The sequence below is a fragment of the Pseudochaenichthys georgianus genome, chromosome 19, assembly GCF_902827115.2.
Source record: "Pseudochaenichthys georgianus chromosome 19, fPseGeo1.2, whole genome shotgun sequence".
Classification (NCBI taxonomy): domain Eukaryota; kingdom Metazoa; phylum Chordata; class Actinopteri; order Perciformes; family Channichthyidae; genus Pseudochaenichthys; species Pseudochaenichthys georgianus.
Genome location: NC_047521.1, coordinates 5,061,122 through 5,082,527, shown reverse-complemented (window position 1 = coordinate 5,082,527; position 21,406 = coordinate 5,061,122). Strand labels below are relative to the sequence as shown.

General features: G+C 42.3%; 1 protein-coding gene across 5 annotated transcripts in view; it reads right to left on the bottom strand.

The window, feature by feature from the left end:
- Window positions 1-1,605: 1,605 nt before the first annotated feature.
- Window positions 1,606-21,406, bottom strand: part of mprip (myosin phosphatase Rho interacting protein) — a 44,693-nt gene continuing 24,892 nt past the window's right edge. Inside the window, exons 12-23 of one of the 5 annotated variants that reach the window (XM_071206695.1) lie at window positions 19,446-19,998; window positions 18,682-18,819; window positions 14,524-17,094; window positions 10,629-10,776; window positions 10,362-10,479; window positions 7,852-8,011; window positions 7,603-7,716; window positions 7,017-7,103; window positions 6,742-6,904; window positions 4,253-4,341; window positions 3,864-3,931; window positions 2,446-2,533 (exon numbers count right to left, since the gene is read on the bottom strand). In XM_071206695.1, the coding sequence (XP_071062796.1) occupies window positions 3,899-3,931; window positions 4,253-4,341; window positions 6,742-6,904; window positions 7,017-7,103; window positions 7,603-7,716; window positions 7,852-8,011; window positions 10,362-10,479; window positions 10,629-10,776; window positions 14,524-17,094; window positions 18,682-18,819; window positions 19,446-19,998 (4,174 nt within the window). In that variant the 3' untranslated portion in view covers window positions 2,446-2,533; window positions 3,864-3,898. Of the gene's footprint in view, window positions 2,534-3,863; window positions 3,932-4,252; window positions 4,342-6,741; window positions 6,905-7,016; window positions 7,104-7,602; window positions 7,717-7,851; window positions 8,012-10,361; window positions 10,480-10,628; window positions 10,777-14,523; window positions 17,095-18,681; window positions 18,820-19,445; window positions 19,999-21,406 lie in introns of all 5 variants that reach the window. The other 4 variants (XM_071206693.1, XM_071206694.1, XM_034107546.1 and 1 more) reach the window with 4 other exon arrangements.

The following is a 21,406-nucleotide window of genomic DNA, read 5'->3' as shown; positions in this document are numbered from 1 at the left end:
GGTAGAAGGAATGAAGGAATGAAGGAAGTAGAAATAGAGAATGTGTAAGCCCCATGTGCCAGTCAAATAAATACAAAACATTATAACTATTATATAATCATACTATATGTATAATGATTTTATTTTATTTTATATATGTTTGGGAATTACAGATGTTTATTTGTAAACACATATTTGTTCCATTGTGTTACCAATTGCTGCCCTGGTAAATTACTTAATATTGTTCTTCAGATATTATTCATTTAAAATTCAAAGAAAAATATCAAAACAGTAAGTTAGTTGTTATAGTGTGAACTGTTTTCACATGTTTGACATATTCTGCATTCTGAAAGAGTAATGATTTGAACTGAGCAGCATTCCTCATCTCACTCAGTTTGCCTCAAATTGGTGAGCCTAAACAAATCATAGAAACCAAACTGTTTGGCTTTGGGAGCTCTTCTTCTGTACAAGAGGAGATATACATAAAATACTTTTAAATATATCTGGGTGATTTGCTGTACATTTGCACAAATGTGCCAATGCATGTGCCAGAGAGTTACAGTAAAACTCCAGAATCTATTTCACAGGGACAAAGACGAGTGGCGTCAAGTCAAATGTCACCAGCTGTTGTCTGCTGTAGTTACAACTTTGATATGTAAGGTTTCAATGCATTATGTAACACCCACAGTGACCCAAGGACATTACTGGGCGGCCTCAGTCAAAACAAGTCCTGGACTTCGAGTCCTGCCAGACTCTCACCACACTACTTCCCTGATGGCTCCCACAGGATTCTTGACATCCTCGTGGATCCATCTTCTTATTACAGACACATCCATTTCCAAACTATGTTGTAAATGTAATATCTTTTCAATTTACACACGGCATCTATTGCACGTCTGTCCGTCCTGGGAGAGGGATCCCTCCTCTGTTGCTCTCCCGGAGGTTTCTCCCATGTTCCCTTTAAACTGTGGGTTTTCTCCGGAAGTGTTTCCTTGTACGATGTGAGGGTCTAAGGACAGAGGGTGTCGTATTGTCATACTGATATTCTGTACACACTGTGAAGTCCACTGAGACAAATGTAACATTTGTGATATTGGGCTATATAAATAAACATTGATTGATTGATTTAAAAGTAACCTAATCCTAACATTTTAAAGTTGGTACAACAATGAGAAAAGGTCTCAAGTAGGCCTATAGGAATTACACACCCGAAGGACATAGAAAACTGACTGTTTAACAGCTCTGAGTTCAGATGGCGTTCTTAAAGTGAAGAATATACCCATTGTTTTTCTATTGCCCCACTTTAATGTTTCTAGGACCAAAAGTATTTTCATGTGGACCAGAAAGAGGGCTTCCATTGACCTAAAATGTTCAGCACAGTTTATGACCCCTGATGTTTTTTGAAAGCTTGTCTGCCCCAAAGATCAGTTTAATATTGATATTTAAAAAGCCAGAGGTCTAAGGTTAAAACGATTCAATCTGAGTGCTGTCCAAATCGTTTTTTTTGTTATTATCACATTTCTGTATGGTCAGCAATTGAATGGAAAACTGGATTATCATGTCTTAAATTGTGTTATATTTGTTCAGTGTTGAAAAAGTAATACAAAAAATTCAGAACACAACAAAAAGGGTGCAAAAATATTTATTGCTAATAAACCTGTAGTCAGATGGTGTATATTTGCTTTATATTTACAATAAGAGTACAACGGAATGGGCATGTGAAAGAAAAATCCCAACCGTTGAAATAAATACTAAAGGGACTGCCACTGAACACGACTACAAACAACTCCCATACAGCTGGACCGATGATTGCAGTTAGAGAAAGAAAAATATCTATATAAATGTTCATATATATATATTTAAATTAGAGTCAGTGAATCCCATCCGAATGCATTAAGCTGTCGCATTTCAACGGGTGTCTCAGATTGATGCGAGGATAGCGGGGAACATCTATGATATCAGTCAGGCGCTGAAGCGACATTTTGTATTCAAATGCAGACGAGCATTTGAGTTGTGTAGCTTTGTTCACCGAGCAACACCTCCACCTGTGCTGGAATGATGATGGAGCGCGAGCACAACGCCAGACTCATTCCTATGCTTTTAATATGCACTACTCCTTTGCAGTTGTGTTTCGCCTTTAAACATCACATGTATGCCTTTGGCAAGTAATAGTCTCGGGAGTTAAAACAGTAGCTTACACACTCATAGTTTTAGTGTATGCATGACAATTAAAAACTGTATTTACAGTAAGACATGGCAGCAAAAAAATAAACGATACAAAAAAATGTCACAGTTAACTGAAGTGCATGGAATGCAAAATCTAGACATGAAATTCAAACTTCATACCATGTTTTTAATAATAATACATGATCTGTGTTGTGTGACCAGTGACCAGTGTGTAGTGTAACTAAAGTCATTACAGAGCTAAAATATAGTGGACTTCTAAACATGCAGCACGGTAAGAAGACGTGATGCGTCACTGTCAGAACTCCTTGGCGTCTTTGTTTTCAAACAGGTGGAGTCTCTGCTCGGCCGTCAGCCCTTCCCTCAGACTCTGGGGGGGTGGAGAGAGAGAGAGAGAGAGAGAGCAGACGTTAATAAAGAACATGACTTCCTATGTGCAGACATGCTGTTTCTGAGCAGGCAGTGTTTCCCGTTGTCAGTGTTAATCTGTTGTCACCCAGTGATTGCATCTGTATCACGGAACCATAAGAGCCCAATCACCACATTAGTTGCTTGTAAACTCTTCTACCCCCAGTGTGCTGTGGAAGCCCCAACACTCTAACCAAAGCTAATTTAGTCTAGCTACCAAGTTCACCGACACTATTTGTATATTCTCATAACATTAGCTCCTATCAGCTATTAGCGAGCTTCGCCTGTACCTTGGCCATTAAATACAAATTAAAAAAATTGTTAAATTAGTTTGGCATATTTGAAACTACTGCACTAGCACCAGAAGCGAATATAAATGTACTTTTTTCATTGTTCCTAGTTTGTATCTTTATGCTTTAATGCACTTATTGTAAGCCACCTAGGATAAAAGCATCAGCTAAATTAAATGATATGTAATGTATCTGCGGCATTACCTTCTAAAATATTAGTTTGAAGTGGATACATCTATGCAAAGATGGAAGAAGTACTGCATTCAAAGTTGTACTTAATTAAAAGTGCAAACGTATTGGCATCAAAAGAATAATTGTGATGCATTAATGTGTTCATCACTTCAATGTTGCACTTGTTAAATGTGGGGTTTAGTTGGATTTCCTTTTGTACTACTGGTGTAGCTTTACCTATAATAATATATGATCATGTATTAGTTGATTAATGTTTTGTATAAATAATCTACATCCTTAAAGTAGTTAGTAACTACATCTGTAAAACAAAAGGTAGTGGAGTAAAAGTATAAAGGGTAAATATTCAAGTAAAGTAAAAGTACCTATATGTTTTACTTAAGAACATTCCTTGAGTAAATGTACTTAAGTGACTTTGCTAGTTTTATTCTGTCAACAAGCAAGACACACTGAGGCCACTTTGAGGAAGAATGGTGTCTGTGTGCATGTCTTTGACTTTATCGTGTTGTTTAATGATTCCTTATTTATAATATAAAATCAGACTAAAGCTACGTAGCATTTGACCTATTTGCTAATCACTTTTTGCTGGTCTTTGTTGGTTTTGGGGCTCCATAGTAAGCAACTCATTCACAAAACATATCACCACTAAAGTGAAATTAGTAGGCAGATTAGTAATCTCATCCATTATCATTCGTTCTTCAGCGTCACATGTCTGTCTGATATTTGTTCAATAATGTGAAGAAGAAGAAGAAGTGCTTTAGAGGCGGAGGACAGAGGAAGTGTTTTCACCGCCTGTTTGTGCGTCTGGTTTACCTAAAGGAGAAGGAGCCTACACGTCCTCTGCAGCCCTAACTGTCCCAGGGCATGTCTCGATTCACAGACTGAGGACAGAAGGGGGAAAACACACCAGCAAGTGTGTGTTAGACTACCAAGGGGTTCACTTTGTCGCTGCACTTTTGATGGAGTCACAAAAAAAGAAATAACAGCAACTTTGCAGGTGACCAGTAGATGGCAGTAGGTGATTTAAAATCTCAGCCTGTGATTGGTGGGAGACTTTAAAATGTCAAAACAGGACTTTTTCTGTCAGTTTTGAATGTATTGCTGCTTGAGCAATATGACAATGGGTGATACAGGTCCATGAATATCCAGCATTAACACCACAGAGGGCTGAAGGACTGATGGCTAGTTTGCAGGAAACCCACCTTTGACCTCAGTGTGCGCTCTGAGCGTTTGGCTGCAGCAGCCGCCATCTTCAGGATGTCAGGGTTGCTTTTGGACTTCATGATATCTACTGGGGAAATAGTATCAGAGTTGAAATAACGAGAAACAGTGGAGAAAAGGTTGACACACAATTGTTCTCATGAAAGAACCCTCAGATTCATTCTTATTGAGCATGTTTAAGCAGGCATGAAAACGGGTCAGGGGTGAAAAAGGTGAGAAGGATATTATCTCTCTAGGGGGGTCCGGGGGCATGCTCCCCCGGAAGAACATTTTGAATATTCCATATTTTAAAGCATCAATCTGATGCATTTCGAGATGCATTTTTTTCGCCAACCTGGGGAGAGCTGGAGAAACTTAACTTCAGCCATGAGTCAACAATATTATGACCTCCTTACTAAGTATTATCAGGGATGCAAACTCATCAGGTATGGAAAAGGTGACAAGGACCCGAGCCCCCCGACCGCACGGAAAATCGGCTTTAAAATGAGGAATAACAGAGGATTTTAGCAGTCAAAACAACTAAAGCAGCAGTGTTAATAATAACAGAAACGCTAAAGAGTCACATCTAATAGAAATATATAAAAGCATTTATTTTAATTGTGTAGCAGTCAGTTTATAATTTTGGCAGCACTGTTGAGCATTTTGAAAATCTATTGTCATGCCTCTGTGCAAGGCTGAGTCTTTCTATCTTTATGGCATCTGGTGTAAAGTAACTAAATTCATAAACTCAAGTACTATACTTGGGTACAATTTTTAGATACTTGTACTTTATTTAAGTATTTCAATGTTTTGCTACTTTGTTCTTCTTCTTCTCTACAGTTCATAGGTAAATTGTGTACTTTTACTCCACTACATGTATGTAATACCTTTAGTTACTTCACAGATGTGGATGACTGATGCGAAATCTAATCAAGTGTTGAATCAGACTTTAGTTCCACCTGGAATAAATCCACAAGCTACCCTGCAGTATACAAATTCATTCAGACTAGCTGCACCTTTACCAGCTTTGAGAACACTTTCATGATCAATCATTATAAAACATATCATATATATTATTCTGAAATGGACCAATCTGCACAACGACTACTTTTACTGTCGCTACTTTCACTATATTTTGATGAGAATACTTTTCTACTTTTACTTGAGGAACATTTTGAATGCAGTACTTTTACTAACAGAGTATTCCTATTCCTACACTCTGGTACTACTTTTACTCAAGTACAAGACCTGAGTACTTCTACTTTTAATCAAGTACAATATCTGAGTATTTCTGCTTTTAATCAAGTACAAGATCTGAGTACTTCTACTTTTACTCTAGTACAATATCTGAGTGCTTCTACTTAATTTACTCAAGTACAAGATCTATACTTATACCAACTCCGTTTATCGCCTATGAAAAAAAAACTATAAAAAAACGAAGGCTAAAGTTAACGTTAGCAGATAGTGACAATGTCTGCTAGCTAGCTAGCTCAACGATAATATTGCGACAGAAAAACTTTTCAGTGCACATCACGCTCTGCGCTCCGACAGGGAGCTCTGCTCTGAACACCTGAACGGCCCGTTCTAACAGCTGTTCACCAGCGGTCCAGTCTGTGCCACAGTGACTCCGGACCGCACAGTGAATATTAACGAACGCACCCGTAGCTAATGTGGCTGCTGAAGCTAGACCATCATCGCGGAGCAGCAGAGCCGACAGGCAGGAATGCGCTGCATTATAATATATAAAAAAAGTACACCATGCGTGTCATGATGGCACATAACAGCTCGCGGCCGCAGATTACTCCGGGTCCCAGACCCCCCCCCATACCCCAAAAATATTTGTATTGCAGATCTACATGAATCACACAAACGACCTATTTTGGATTCAAAACGGCGAATTTCGCCGAAAGGTGAGTGATTCTCATGCCTGTTAAGTGATTTTAGCCATCTTGTAAATGTACCACCTATCTCTAGCTAAATGAATGAATGCCATACCAGATGTCTTCAGAAAGCCTTCCCTTCACAACAAGGGGAACATAACTGCGACTTAAATTCTCCCTTATTTCCTGTGATTGCTCTATTATTACTATCCCAAAAAAAGTATTTAAATTAAGCCCAAAATGAAGATACTAAAATAAAAAAATTAAATAAAGATGAAAAAACGAAAATCCTCCGTTCATTAAAAGGTATTTCTGGGCTTAGGGTAATTATGAAGGGAACTATCCTTAACATCTCTACTGCCTTATTTTCTCGACAGCCTCACATCTTCCCTAGTTGGCTCATTGTTTTTAAAATGATGCCACATCAAATCCACACATGGATTGGAACAGGCGGCCTCAAATATGCTCGTCAAATCTCCCAAACATGCACCTGCTTATTATTTCATTTATAACGAGAACGTCTTTGACCACTTGTTCAAGCAGGCGTCACAGAGACACAGAGCCTTAGATCCTTCTTTCAAGAGGCCGACTGTATCTCCTTTTGTCCGTACCGTATCCCCCCCGCTCCACCTCTTCCAGCGCCGCCTCTCCCAGCGCCTGGTGGGCGAGCTGCAGCTGGTCTCTGAGCCGGCCCAGGTCCCGCTCGGCTTTGGCCTTCACGATGCTCAGCTCCGTGTAGATGTCCTTGTACTTATCTGTTGCATATTTCTTGTCCTGAAAAACACAATGTTCGGCATTTCAGATAAAGGGTAATCACGTTGCCCGTCAGCGAGGCGTTCATGGAAGTCCCCGGTAAGAAGGACTGTTAGCAGATAAAACGGCGTACTCTTTGGGCAGATTGGAGCTCATCTTTCAGGGAGTTGATTTCCTGCTTCAAGTACTGGACCTCAGACTCCTTCACCCTCAGCATCACCTGGAAACAACGATGAAATGAAAACGATATACAGACCATGACTGATATAGAATCTGATATCATTGTGTCTCCGAAAACGGTATTACTCTGCAACGATTCTTCTCTTTATCTTAGTCTAATGAAAGCCTTAACTGTAGCCAAACAAATCCCCATCACCTTATTTCTAACAAAGGCTAAATGTTATAAAGGTGTGTGAATAGATAAACTTATATGATTACAACAAACAAAAGCTGTCATTGGTGTTGAGCAGCAAGAGGAGTGGGATGGGGAGGGGCAGAATTGGAGTTTAATTGTTCTATATATACATTTGCATCAATTATATTTGTATCTTTGTGTCATTTTGTGAAGATGGCGGCCTGTAAAATGTATAACAAGTCGGTCACGAGAGTAAGAGAAAATGTAAAGTAGGCTACGAGACGTTGCAACATCCTGCCTAAGGAGCACTATCCAAACATCCCGGGCACAGATGTTTTGTTACACGGTGTGATATTGGCCGTACTTCCAACTCGTAGAGCTCTTTCCCCTGCATCGTGATGTTTGAGTCTCCTCCTCCATCCTCAGACGTCATGGAGCGCATCTTGGTGATCTCCGCTGCGAGGCGGTTGTTCAGCTCCTAAAAGCGGGCACGAAGAAGAAGAAGCTAGAAACGTTTGAAAGGAGAGCTGTTGCGCTTTCTTTTGCACTCAAGACTGTGAATGTGTGTTCACAGTGTGTGTGTTTGTGTGTGTGTGTGTGTGTGTGTGTGTACCTGGTTGTGTGCGTTGAGCTCCTGGTTCTCCCTCTGGCACTGCCGCAGGGCCTGCCTCTCGGCCTCCAGAGCCTGGGCCAGGTGGGCGTTCTCCAGGCACTTCTGGGAATACTGCTCCGACAACACCTCGATCTCCCGCTGGAACGAGCACAGCTCCTCCCTGAACACAGCACAGGAGCACAGGAGCACCCTGAGAGAACATCCATACCACCCGCTGGGGTTCAGGGGGACGGGTGCAAACACAGCTCCACCACCCGCTGGGGTTCAGGGGGACGGGTGCAAACACAGCTCCACCACCAGCTGGGGTTCAGGGGGACGGGTGCAAACACAGCTCCACCACCAGCTGGGGTTCAGGGGGACGGGTGCAAACACAGCTCCACCACCCGCTGGGGTTCAGGGGGACGGGTGCAAACACAGCTCCAGGTTCAGGTAGTGAATGACTTTACGCAGAATGGCCAGTACAGAACATTGCATCACTGGATTCTAATCATTGACCCAATATTGTGTGCATCATTTTACTTTGGCAGCTGGTTCTAACTTTTAATAACTTCTTATACTAGAATGTCATAATTCCTTAGTTGATCCAAGTGTCCACCTTTCTTTGCCGATGCAAAGAGGATGACCTTCCCGGATGTTCCAGAATAAGACCCTAATCCTTTTTTACATATGTTTGCTTCACTCATTGTCTTTATTCGGACCTGAAGAGAATGAGGTTATTGTGCGTTTGCTTTTTTGTTTGTTGGTGTATGGCCAAGCCGACTGTTTGTGTTGATGTTGTCATGTATTGTTTGTTATGATCTGCACTTTTATAAAATAATTATTCCTTAGTTGATTAAATGTTTTCATTAACAACATGAATGTGCAAAGTAACTAGCAACTAAAGTCGCCAAATAAATGATAAAATAAAGAGAACTGGATACAGCATTCCTATGAACGTTCTCAGTGGCGAAGGGACAATGATTTAATAATTGAAATAAGGGTAAAAAGTGTTCATACTGGAGAGCTATTTAGCTACAAATAGTATACGCTGTATCTCTTTTCCAATAAAAAGTATTATTTGGGCCTGAAAGACGTCACAGTCTGACACAGTCGCTGCTCGCTTGCTGCTCTCACACGTGGCACCAAGTTCAGTGCTGCAGCACGCTGGAGACCGGCAGGTGTGTCTGAACGCAGAGTTTCTTAACACATGTCGCAGCAAGTCATGAGCGACAGCTGCACAATCTGATCCTGTATCAGTCCTCAGATCAGATGGAACATTCTTTAATGAAGCAGTCAGATCTGTCAAAGAGTCTTAACAAGCTCAATTGCTGTTGGGAGTACAGACTGACAGTGTAGGGATGGGTATCGTTTGAAATGTATTGATTCCGATTCCGGTTCTGCTCGATTCCCCGTTTCCATTCCAAAATTATAAAAGAAAGAGGTCAAACGTTTAGATAACAAAAATATCTTTATTCTTTTAAGCTTTAACTGACATTTTTACAAATAAAAAATATACATGCAATACAAATGTATTGCACAATAGCTGTGCTTTATTTTAACTGAGCTATGCCTGTAGCGAGCTATTAACAGGCTTTACACTGTGCCTTGTCTTTTTCTTTTTCAGTGTAGTGGCGCCTCACTTCAGAGCGTTTACCGCGACCCATCTCTGGTGTTATGAAGTGACTGAGCTCGTGAACTGTCTACGGGAGGGCGGGAGGAGCCTCGCTGCGGGGCAACTGTGGACCTCTGTCGCCGCAACTTACATGATGCCGATTAAAAAAAATTAAGGGCGGTGCCGGCCGTCAGCGTACCGAGCCGGCCGTCAACGGCCCGCTGACGACCGGCCGTTCTGTGATTCTCCAGAACACACAGATGGCCAGTCCGCCCTTACCCTGTATTCCACCGCGGCGCAGACGGACCCGGTGGAATACAGGGTCTACCGCGTTTAGGAACCGTTACGCAGAACCAAAATTGTGTATTTTGTTTGGGTACCCTGTACCCAGCATTTTCTTATCGGTTCCCAACACTAGTTAAGTGTTGGGGATTTGAGCCTTTGCAGACCATGTACATGAACCAAAACCTATATAACACACTACTGGGAAGGGAACACCCCAAGGAGCAGAATAGGGCCTTTTTAATGTGCCAAAAGAAAGCCAAGCAAATGAGCAGAATGACTGATGACACAGTAACGTTTAGGCTTATGTTGCCTTCATGTAACATGGGATGTTTGTCATAATCTAACTCGTACCTAACTTAGTTAATCACGTAACTGTCAAACTATGACCGGGATACTTCTGAATTTACTAATATATTCAACTTGACGCTTAGAGAAGTCACTTTAACCAAACGGCATCTGATTGAACGAAATATGTTTTGAGTCCTACTGCTGATCAAGGACAGTGCTTGTGTCGTCATGCTCTTCTCATTGTAATCCTACACTGCTCGTCATGTCTTTAAACAAACAGACTAAGACAGTCAAGGTCCTTTGATCAACGCCGAACCATACGGCATATCAACTACCAACAACTTACTCGTGCTGCCTGCGGATCTCCTCGATGTCTGCGTTTTCCGTGTTGCTGTTTGCCTTGCGAGCCTTGTCCAGCTCCTTCTCCAGCTCTGACCGGTGGGCGTTTTTCATTGCTTCGATTGCTAAAGTAACATAAAATAATGCTTTAATAAGTACGTACAAGTTAATAGTTTACTGTAGTAGTACAAGCAAATAAGAAAATACATTTAGTCTGAAATTAGGGGTAAATGGCAGCATCTCTGTGCTTCTTCTGTGAGGTGGTTTGATTTACCGGCGATGGTGGCTGCCGTCTCCTCTTCAAGCAGTCGCTCCTTCTCCGCATGCAGGTTCTGCAGCTCTCTGTGGTTCTTCTTCTGCAGCTCATCGATCACCTTCTGATGAGAATCCTCCATGGCAGCAAAGCCCCTCTCACAGGTGGCCTATGGGACGGGACATACGATGCAACTATGAGTTCTCGACCCATCTGGACAGAGACCAAGGTTCTCCTGCCCCCATTTCAGAGAAGGCAGGAACACTTTGCTCTACAGTATAAGCCATCTCCATGGTCATGTCTTCCCCCTGGCAGAGACCTTGCAAGCCACAGCCTGTTAGCCACGAGCAAGTTGAGCCTGTGTGAGTACAACATGGGTTAAGATGAGGAATGACAGGACAAACAATACACTGAAGGAATAAAAAGACAATGAGAGAGGAGGCGGGTGTCAAAAACTATATATGTTACCATTTCCTATTCAAAGCCAAACATCCACTGATGATGCCTTTAAATCCTTATTTACACTGAGCTGAGAAATGTTTTTTTTTTTTTTAACCTCAAATGTTTTAGTTATTTTGCTGGCGTTACAACTTAGTTACACATTCATAAGCTGTGCGTGTGATTATGTAATGTTTTACTGTGCTCAGAAAATAATGAACGCATTTTAATCGCACTTATTTTTGCACAGCGGAACGTTTCTCACTGGATGAGTTTCAGGCGTACCGATTATACTGGAGCACCAACTAACATTCATGACTTCAGCATGGGACTTCAAACAACAACAAACCACGGTGATCAATAGTCAAACATGAACGAACAAGCTGATGAGACCGCTTTGGTCGGCCCCGCGGATGGGACATTTTGTTTTAAAAAACGGACGGATGGAAGCGTCGATAAGAGCACGGTTGTGTGCAAATTATGCAAAAAGAATTTGCATATCACCGCAGCACATCAAGCCTAAAGCATCACCTAAACGCAAAGCATGTAGCAGCTAGCGTGGACGTTAGCCCGACTCCGAGTGCAAGGAACCACACCCTGACCCAACCCACACTCAACCAGATGACTGGTTTCAGGGCCAGGAGAAGTCAGTCCACGTCTGAGAAAATAACCAGCTCCCTGGCTCACTGGACTGCACTCGACTGTAGACCACTTGGAGTCACATCCATGTGGAAATGGCTTCTCACTGTTCTCAGGTCAAATATGTATATTTGATTAAAAATGCGATTAATTTCGATTAATTAATTACAAAGCCTCTAATTAATTAGATTAATTTTTTTAATCGAGTCCCGGCTCTAATAAAAACACATGGTCCCAGACATGTGCCTCACTTTTTAGTGTCCCCGTTTCGTTGTGTTTTGAGCTTTGCATGTTTAGTTGCAGCGTTCCGTTTAGTTCAATTGGTGAAATTATTAATTTATTTGCATGTGTTTTTTGCACAATTGTGTTTTTGTATATGTATTGTTTCGAAACTGTTTCTCCTAACGACAATGTTTTGGGATGTTGTATAACATTTGCACTCAATAGCCGCGTTCACACTGCGGTACTTTTCCCACAAAGGTTCATGCGAACTTAGTTCATGATCGCGTTCACACCAAAAAGAGCCGGTACTAAAAGTAGTTCATGCGAACCTTTTTACCCCCTCGAAAGTCCCTGCTAGAGAGCAGGGACTTTCGAGCGGCTCTTTTGTGAGAAAAGAGCTATATTCCTGACTGGCTGGGCGAATTGCAAACCACGCCCCGTAAAACTCCCAAAAAGTTTTGTGAAGCCGCCATTTTATTATCCTCGCATTAGCATCATTAGCATTAGCATTAGCCCAGCGCAGAAACGCAGAGAGACTAACTTATGGCAACACAAAATAAAACATGGGAGCAGTGGAGATGAGGAGGTGTCGGCGTTCTGGCGATTTACTCGGAAGGCTTCAGTAGAAGCTGCTGGGACTCCCAGCAGCTTCTACTGAAGCCTTCCCCAACTCCGGGGACTTCCGGCCGGGGACTTTGGGCGGCAGTATACGCCGTGAAGTGGGTTGCGGCCTGCCAGTAAACCCAAAGCAGCAGAAGAAGAAGAAGTGACGTCAGCGGCTTCATTTGCCTAATCCACCCCCAGGGACTTTTTCTGGTGTGAACGCGATCTGTACTTAGTTCATGCGAACTAAAGAGTTCGCATGAACTAAGTTCGCATGAACCTTTGTGGGAAAAGTACCGCAGTGTGAACGCGGCTATTGGCCAAAAAAACTAAAACCTTGATATTAACGAGTCCCAAACGTGCGGCCACTACTCGACCAATCAGCTAATCGCTTGTACTGACGACAACTGGTTGAGTAGGAACATCTTTTGTCGAGGGCAGCCTAAGGCTGTTACCAGCAGCTAATATGCAAATCCTGAACTGCCTATGGGAAAACTATTTGTTATGGACTATAAGGTTAAGGTGATCAATCATGAATATCTGGCCGTCTGAAACACTGCAGTTTAATGTTTTCAGGTTATGGCATTTTTGTCGTACATTGGAACAAAGGGATGGAGGAGGATAATCCTCACCAACACGTGTTTAGAAAAAGCCATTACACTGCTATTATGACTACAGTGCAAGTTTGCACAAGAAGGGATTTCAATGGCCTTTCCACTAGCACAACTAAAGACCTCGTCCTGCATCCGGCCTCTATTCACTGCCACTAATCTGAGGACTCAGTCCATGGCCTGTCTCTGCCTCAGTGTAGCTCCAGCCCGACAGGGGCCATGGAGGTTCAGTGTGTTGTCACAGGGATAAAACCCCCTGAGAGCACAGCCCCAGGAACCCACTGTAAGGCTGAAACATCTCCCCGACAGAGCAAATGTAAACTTCCGGCTCTGACATCAGACCACGCACAAGCTTTATTTAGAAGCATGTCAGGCTCTGTGTCTCGTGTGTAAATATATCCTGGGTCATGGCAGGATCATGCACTCCCGACTGAGACAGGGCAGAATATTTGATTAACAAAGACATAAGATTATTATGTGAACATCGAATATGCTGTTTAACTCTCCATCATTACAAGTTACAAACCTTTAAAATGTATGATCTTTAAAACACCACTGTCTCTCGACCAAACTGCCAATTAGACTCCAGTGTTTTAAGTTAATTATTATTGTATCTAAACTTTGATTTGTTGTAAATAAAATAAAAACAATTTGTTTTTTGTGACCCGTTTTCACATAATTATGTCTTTGGTAGGAACCAATAGCCGCTTTCACACCAAGTACTTGGCCGCACTTAGTGCCAGCACTTAGTGCCCCCATGGAATTAAGTACAGATCGCGTTCCCACCGGAATAAGTTCCCTGAAGACATTCGGGTTAGGGTAACTATTGTTCTGAGAAAGTAGGGATATAATTAAACTGTTAGCAGAAACAGTGAAAGGCAAAGAATTCAGACCCATAACAATGTAGTTTTTGGCCGAAAATAAATAATAAAAGTAACTTTAAATATTCGAAAGGGTTCAAAAATGGCCCTTAACCGTTTGTGGCATAGCTAAGTCAGTCGGTTAACTTAATAAGCACATTGAACTAAGACCAGAGGATCTCATTTCAGAGTAGAATAGGCTGATATGATAGGATGCTTTGGTGTAGATTAGAATAATGTAGTATCTTGTGTTGAATCTTTTTGGGTTAATCTAATGTTCCAGAAAAGTTCTAAAACTGATGAAACTTCAACAAAATGGGTACCTCAGTCCACGACTGCTGAAGCGCCAATGATCACATAAACCTAAAGGGGGTTAGTTCATGCAACACAGAAGAAAAGTGGTTTACGGAACAAAGAGCAAGAGTAGTGGGAGCAGGGGTAGGGTTGGGGGTAGGAGTTGGGAAAGGAAGGGAATCTGGGAATGCCACAAAGGAACACAAGGCATCACAGATGCAGGAGGGCAAGGACAAGGAGTGCTTCCACCTTCAGGTTTTCCAGGTCTTTCTCGTATTTCAGTCGTAGAGTCGTATTGTCTCCCTGCTCTTCCCGGCGTCTCATCTCTTGGGTCATGACCGAGACCTGGGTGACCAGCTCTCGGATTCGCTCCTTCAGGGTCGATGTGTGGGCTGAGGCGAGATGCGGCAGTCTGTCGGTATCCGCTGAGTTCTTGTCTTGGTTTGACGGACTCATCATGCTCCTCAGCTCTTCCATTTCCCAGTCAAAGCTCTCCATGAGGCTCGTCCTCTCCATCTCGTGCTTCTCCTTCAGACTCTCCATGCAGTTCGTCAGGGAGTTGATCTCCTTCACATTTTCTTCTGAGCGAATACGCAGCATCTCGTCGGCCTTAGCTATTTTACGCCTCAACTTTTCAGCTTCCTTCTCATTGCTGTCTTTGACCTCTTGTAGTTCCTTCCTGGCATGAAGCTCATTGGATTGGGGCAATGAGTCTGTGGGCTCTCCTTCCATCTGGATGAAAGTGTGTTGCACTGTGGCAAGTTGACTCTGGATACATGCCAGTTTCAACTCAAGGTTTTTGGTGGCTTCTTTCAATTTATGACAATTTGGACAATCCAAGCTACCATTCTCAACTTCGGTCTGGTTTTGCTTGAGTTCTTGTTTGTGTTGGACTTTCAGCCTAGTGATCACATAAGACATGTAGGCTTCTTTAAGGGCATCACACAGATGATCCGAGGACGGTTTCTGTTCTTGAACAAAGCTTGTTATCGCCAAAGACAAAATCTGGTCGTCTTTGGCCAATTTCACACTGGATACAATCTGTTTCAGAACACTTGACTTTTCCTCCAAGGTGTCTTTTAACTCTTTTTTAATCAGAGCATTTGTTTCATTATTAAGCCATTTGTACATGGATGCAAAATCTGGCTCCGTCACTTCCTCACTTTCATCTTTGTCTTGTGGACAGATCCTCCTAATCAAGAGCATCAAGCGCTTCTGTGCCAACATCTGTCGTGCCAAACCTCCATCAAAGCTGTGTCTGTCTTCTTCTGGTTTGATTATGGATGACCCCACCAGCTGGCTCCAGAACTCTCCCTCTATTAACCACCTCATGTCTTTCTGACTCACACAGGGCTGTTCTTCTTTTGAACAACTAAATAAAGTGCTTTTTAAATAATTGAGTGTATTCTCTACATCAACATCTACCTTTGCTAACATCTCTAGAACCTGATCAATCGCCTCAGACTTCCTCTCAATCTCTTCTACCACTTGCTCCAACAGTCCTCTATTATCGACTTGCATTGTTCCTGCTTCAACACATTCGCTTATTGTCTTTTCAACTTTACCCGTCTTCAATTCTAACTTCTCTCTTAGCATTGTCATTTTGTTTTCTGCTTCCCTTAGCATCTCTCTACGGAGTTTCTCAGATTCCTGGTTCAATGTCATGAGTTCTCTGTTCCTGGCTTCAAGTTCCAGACAGCGCTTTTCTTTAGAATGAAGGTTTGCCTCCATCTCAAATAGCTTTGCTTGCGAGGATTCAAGTAGTTCTTCCTCTGGATGTAACTCCTCCTCCTCCTCCTCTTCCTCCTCCTCATAATCTGGGTTAAAACCAAGACCTTTTAGCGTTGCCTCTTTCAACTGCAGCTTCTTCTCAGTTTCTTTTAGGGTGTTGCCGAGCTCCTCCATCGTAATCAGAGCTTCGTGAAGCCTCGAGGACTTCTCATTCAGCTCCCTCTCGTAAAACTCCCTGTCTATAGAGATCGCCTGGTTTTCAGCCAGTTCTGCTTTTAGTGTTTTTAGCTCTTCCATGACCAGGTGATGCTGCTTACCGCCTTGCTGGCTGATCAGCTCAACTTTAAGTCTGTCTATTTCTCTGTCAGCCTCTGTCAGTTGGTTCACGATCTCCTGACACCTTTGTTGCAATGCCCCATTTTCACTAGTCAAAAGTTCAACCTTCTGGGAGAGCATCCCTTTGTCCATCTCAATTGTCTCTGAATGGTTTTCAATTTCTGAGAGGGGTCCATAGGGACTTTTTAGGCTTCCTAGGCTTTTATTTTGAACCCTTCCGACCAAATCCTCAATGGTTAGAAGACGGGCTTCGTACTCACGGATGCTTTCTCCTGCTCTGGCTAAACTTTTTTTTAACGTTTCATTTTCTATCTCCTGCTGGTACTTCCAGGTCTCCAAGAGCTTCTGAAGTTGTTTTTTCTCCGCTGTCTCTTGATAACAACTATGGAATCTCAATAATTCTGGCAGCTCCTTTAGGGACAGAGGTCTACCGCCAATCATGTCTTCTAATTCTTGAATTGCCTCATCACTGTCCTGAAGCAAGAAGCTAACAGTTTTTTCGACAAGTTCAGGGGGTGGGCCTTCCGGTATAGATGGATTTGGAAGTTCAGAAAAGTACGGATCCTTGGTGGGAGAGTGAGAAAGCGAAAGGCCAAGCTGTGCCTGCATATTGCGTTTTTTCAGCTCCTGCAGCTTCAGGAGCTCTTTGGTCTCCTGGTACTTCTTTGTTAAACTCTGTGCTTGAGAACTAACCAGTTCGGGCCTCTTCGCCTGGGGCGTCACATCAGCCTCCAGACCCAAAGGGTGCTCCAGCTTGGAAAAGGGGACCAGACAGTTGGTTAACACACAGCAGGGGAGACACAAAGCTTGCTCATCATTTTCAGTGTTAACTACCAATTATTTCAAAAAGTGACATTTCAAAAAGATTTCCCACATGACCCCAAATTACATAAATGAAAAGTGATTCAAAACAAACAAACAAACAAACAAAGAATTCCCTTAGGTTTGAATGGTGTAAATTAAAAGCAAAAGAAAGAGATTAAATTGGCAGGGTTAGTTCATCAGAACAGAGCATGCACATTAAATGGTGAAAAGTTGTTTCAATGGGGAAAGTAAAGCAATATTAGTTTCAGCTAGATGGTTTACCCAAGGATGGATGGAATACCAGGTCCTACAGACACATTTCTGAGATGTTCTGGTCCAAGCTCATGTCTTGCACCAAAGCATTTGTTCTGAGTGGAGATAGTGAATAGTTATAGCCGGCTTAAATCTAATGTCCAAATATGTTTTCAAACTTACTCCATTGTTCATTGAAAGTAATTTGTGTGTTACATTTCAAGACAAAAATTGCATAAAACTTAATCAACTATAAAATAATCCGTCAGCCTTTAACCCATTTATACATTGGCACAAAAGCACAGAAGTTCCTCAAACATCACACGTTTATGCCATTACATAGCTTCAGTATAATATGTGTTGACAGAACAACAAATGGCAGGTCTGTAGAGCAGTTAAGAGAAGATGAGAATCTGACGTCCATGCAAACAATTAGAATACAAGCCAAAGAGTTATTCATACATGTTTAGCAGAACATTTGAGCAAGTAGAGCTACTCTTTGTAGCAGTGACCATAAAGGATAATATCACTAACATTTTAAAAACTCATCAACTTTTTGTAGCAAAGTTAAAAAAAATAATAGGGCTATATTTACAGCTGACAGCAATTTAAGAAATAATAAATGTATATATTTTAAATGTCACAATTCTGTGTTCAGAAGAAGGCATTGTTGTCCCATGACTTAATATATGACAATACGTTTGTTCCAAACAATCTCCTTTATGCACACTTTGAGAAAAACATCAGAAATATATTTCTTTTTTTGGAAAGTGAAAAAACCGCCCAATGTTTTAGGTCTCAACGGATGTAGAACACCTTGTGTATAGTTCAAAGCAACATGTGATTACGTTTATTGAACAAGTTATATTTGTGATATTGGGTTCTATAAACAGAATTCCATTGATCATCAACAACAACACGTGAATTCCTTGGTCCAAAATCAAAGATATACTGAAGTAAGGACTGGCATGAGTTCAGACACAGACCTTTAGCACGGAGATAGGAGATTCACTAGTAGAAGCCAATGTGGTTATAAGATCTCAATGGGTTTTTTTATACATGCGATGAACTCATGCAAAGGTACATATCTGTAGCAACTGTGTTGCTCTGATGTCAGTTTGTTTACGTTTTCTTACAAATACAACATGCAAAGAATGTTACAAAATGGAGGAGAAAACACTGCTCAATTGAGAATACACACATTCCATCTAAAACAGGATTTCCTATCACACTGAGGCAAAGAGCAATGCAGCGGCACACTGACTACAAAGGGTGTGAACTCACCGGGGAGATGTAACCTGCACGGACGTCATGCTCTCGATCCAGAGCTGTTCTCAGCTGCAGCTCCAGCTCCTGCTTGTGCTTGCTGGAGTGGAGGAGCTGCTGGTGACAGCCCTCCAGCTGAGCCTTCAGCTGCTCGATCTGCAGGGGCAGCAGGAAGAGGCTTTGGATAAACAGTCAAGAACCTCTAGCAAGTGAAACTGTATGACGACCACTTTGGCTGAGAAATGTGCTCAGCTGTTATTAGTTAGTGTTCATTCTGTGAGACAGCAGAAACATGAAACTGAAATTCTTGGGTGTTTCCTTGGTAACATTCTCTCTGCATGTTGGCTTGTGTGTATTTGGAAACATATGTTTTTTGGGGAAGATGAAATTATATATTTCATCTTCTATAATATTTATCAGTTTTATAAAAATGACATGAAATCGTTGTATCTTAATGAAACACAAACAGAGGCACGTTTGCCACTTTTATAATCTAGGACGGTGATCCCAACACATGCCGTTTAGACGAGATGCTAGCAGTTAGCTTGATACATGTTGAGCGTGAATGACAGATAGCAGACAGCTAGGAAGTCACATGACCTATTCAACTATTTAAGAACACTAGAACCAACCTAATGTGCCGCCTTGATGAAGGAAATGTATACCAAATAGTGAGACTCGATTTATTTCATTGAATTAACTGCTTATTGTTTTCCTGAGTGGCAACCTGCTATGAGTGCATTTCATAGAATTGATATTAAAAGAATAAACTAAAAACGTACCCCTTGCTTGTAATTGTCCAGCAGTTGCTCCAGCTCAGCAGTATCTCTGGATTGCACCGGGGGGGGCAGAGTCACCCTCCTCTCCTCCCTCATGGGAGTCTTCTCCACCTGTTGCCAGTGTTGTTCAATCACCTCCTCCACCATCTGCTGCCTCTCCAAAGACACGGGACCTAAAGGATCCGTTTGTCCAACTCCCTCTGCACTCTCACAGTCAGTCCTCCCTCCAGCTTTAACAAGTGTCTGCTCCGGCGCCGAGTTAGTCACAGAGTCATAACGCTTCCGCCTCTCCTCTTTCCTACGACTGCGCTCCAGCTCCAGGTCAGCATGGAGGCTCTCTGCCTCTTGCGCCCGCTGCTGAGCCAGAGCCTGAGCGATGGGTCTGAACTCAGCCCAGTCGAAAGTCTTAGAGCGGCCTTCTCTTCTGCGTTCACGTGCCCGGCTCTTTATGACACCTGCCGTGGATTCTCTCTCTATGGACGCCTCAGAGGAGGGGGTTACATCTGGCCTAACCAGACCCTCCAGAGGAGAGAAGGAGCCATGATCCTCAGTCGAACTGAAAGGCAGAGATAAACAACAACAAGCTTTTTAGCTTAAAAATGTGCTCATTGTCCCAAAATGTGCGCAATCTGCTGCCATTCTGGCCTGGGCTAGGGTCTACTGTAGCTCCTTTTCCAATCAACTATCATCACCAGAGATGGGGTTGTTACTAAATAAGTAATTTATACTAAATAAATTACTTATTTATTTAGTATTCCATAACTTAATAACGGAGATGGTCAAACTAAAGCGGTAGAGACATGGCAGAATTCCTACAATGAAGCGGGACATTGAACTGTTCAACCCGTGAGAGGGCGATCAAGAAAAGAGAGCGAGCGGCCCCGTGGAGGGAGTTTACAGAGTAAAAGACACAGAAAGACAGAAGCACAATAACAACAAGTAGCTATATTTAGGTGTTTTTTTGTAAATAACCGACGGTATCAAGAGGAAGTAAAGTCCCCTGGTTTGTCCCTTATACCCTAGCTGCCATGAGACAACTCAAAATCAAGTTTCCAAAATCCGACATGGTCTTAACGCACCGGCAGATGACAGCGCTGACAAAGTCTGTTTCCCGCAGCGAGACGCTACAATAGGGCTGAACGATTAATCGATTTGAAATCGAAATCGCGATTCGAGATGATGCGATTATCAAATCGCAAAGCCTGCGATTTTTTTACATTTTTTTTTTTTTTTACATTTTTTTTTTTTCTTCTTGTGTGTCAGTCATCCACACCAATCAGAAGTGCTGTGCTCCACATGTACCAGCCATTGTTAACCAATCAGAAGTGGCCCATGATAGAAGGTGATAGACAGATTGATCCAATCACCTGCCAAGTGCTTTTTGAAAGTGCCAGCCCTTTCCAAATGGCTTCCAATGGAGCTTTCCTAGAATAGTTTGGTGATGAAACAAACCGTCTGAGTCAGGTCAGTAATGCTCCATCACATGTTCTACATCTAAAAGGGTGAATCTTTAACTGAAGCTTGACTTTAAAGCAACCCAACGGAAGTTTCATGTAAGCTTAGTTCTTTCACTCGTAGCTCGGGCTGCGGGGGTGCTAGAGACAGGAGTATGTTGATACGACCTTCCTAGCCGGAGTTATGGCCGCATTTTACAATAAACTTCCATTGGGTCGCTTAAAAATAAATATCGCAATTCGAATCGCAATCGCAATATTTGTCAGAAAAATCGCAATTAGATTTTTTCCCAAAATCGTGCAGCCCTACGCTACGATACTGATCGTGGGCTCATCATGCTGATTCGGCCACAACAGAAAGAAGAAAAAGAAACTCTTGCTCTCTCCAGAGGGGCAGGTCAGCCAAAAAGGCCAAACGGGCCGTTGCCCGGCAACATTAGCCCGTACCTGTGCACGTCCCTGCAGCAGTGGATAACAGCTTCTGGCCTGGACACAGTTTGCACCTCACCG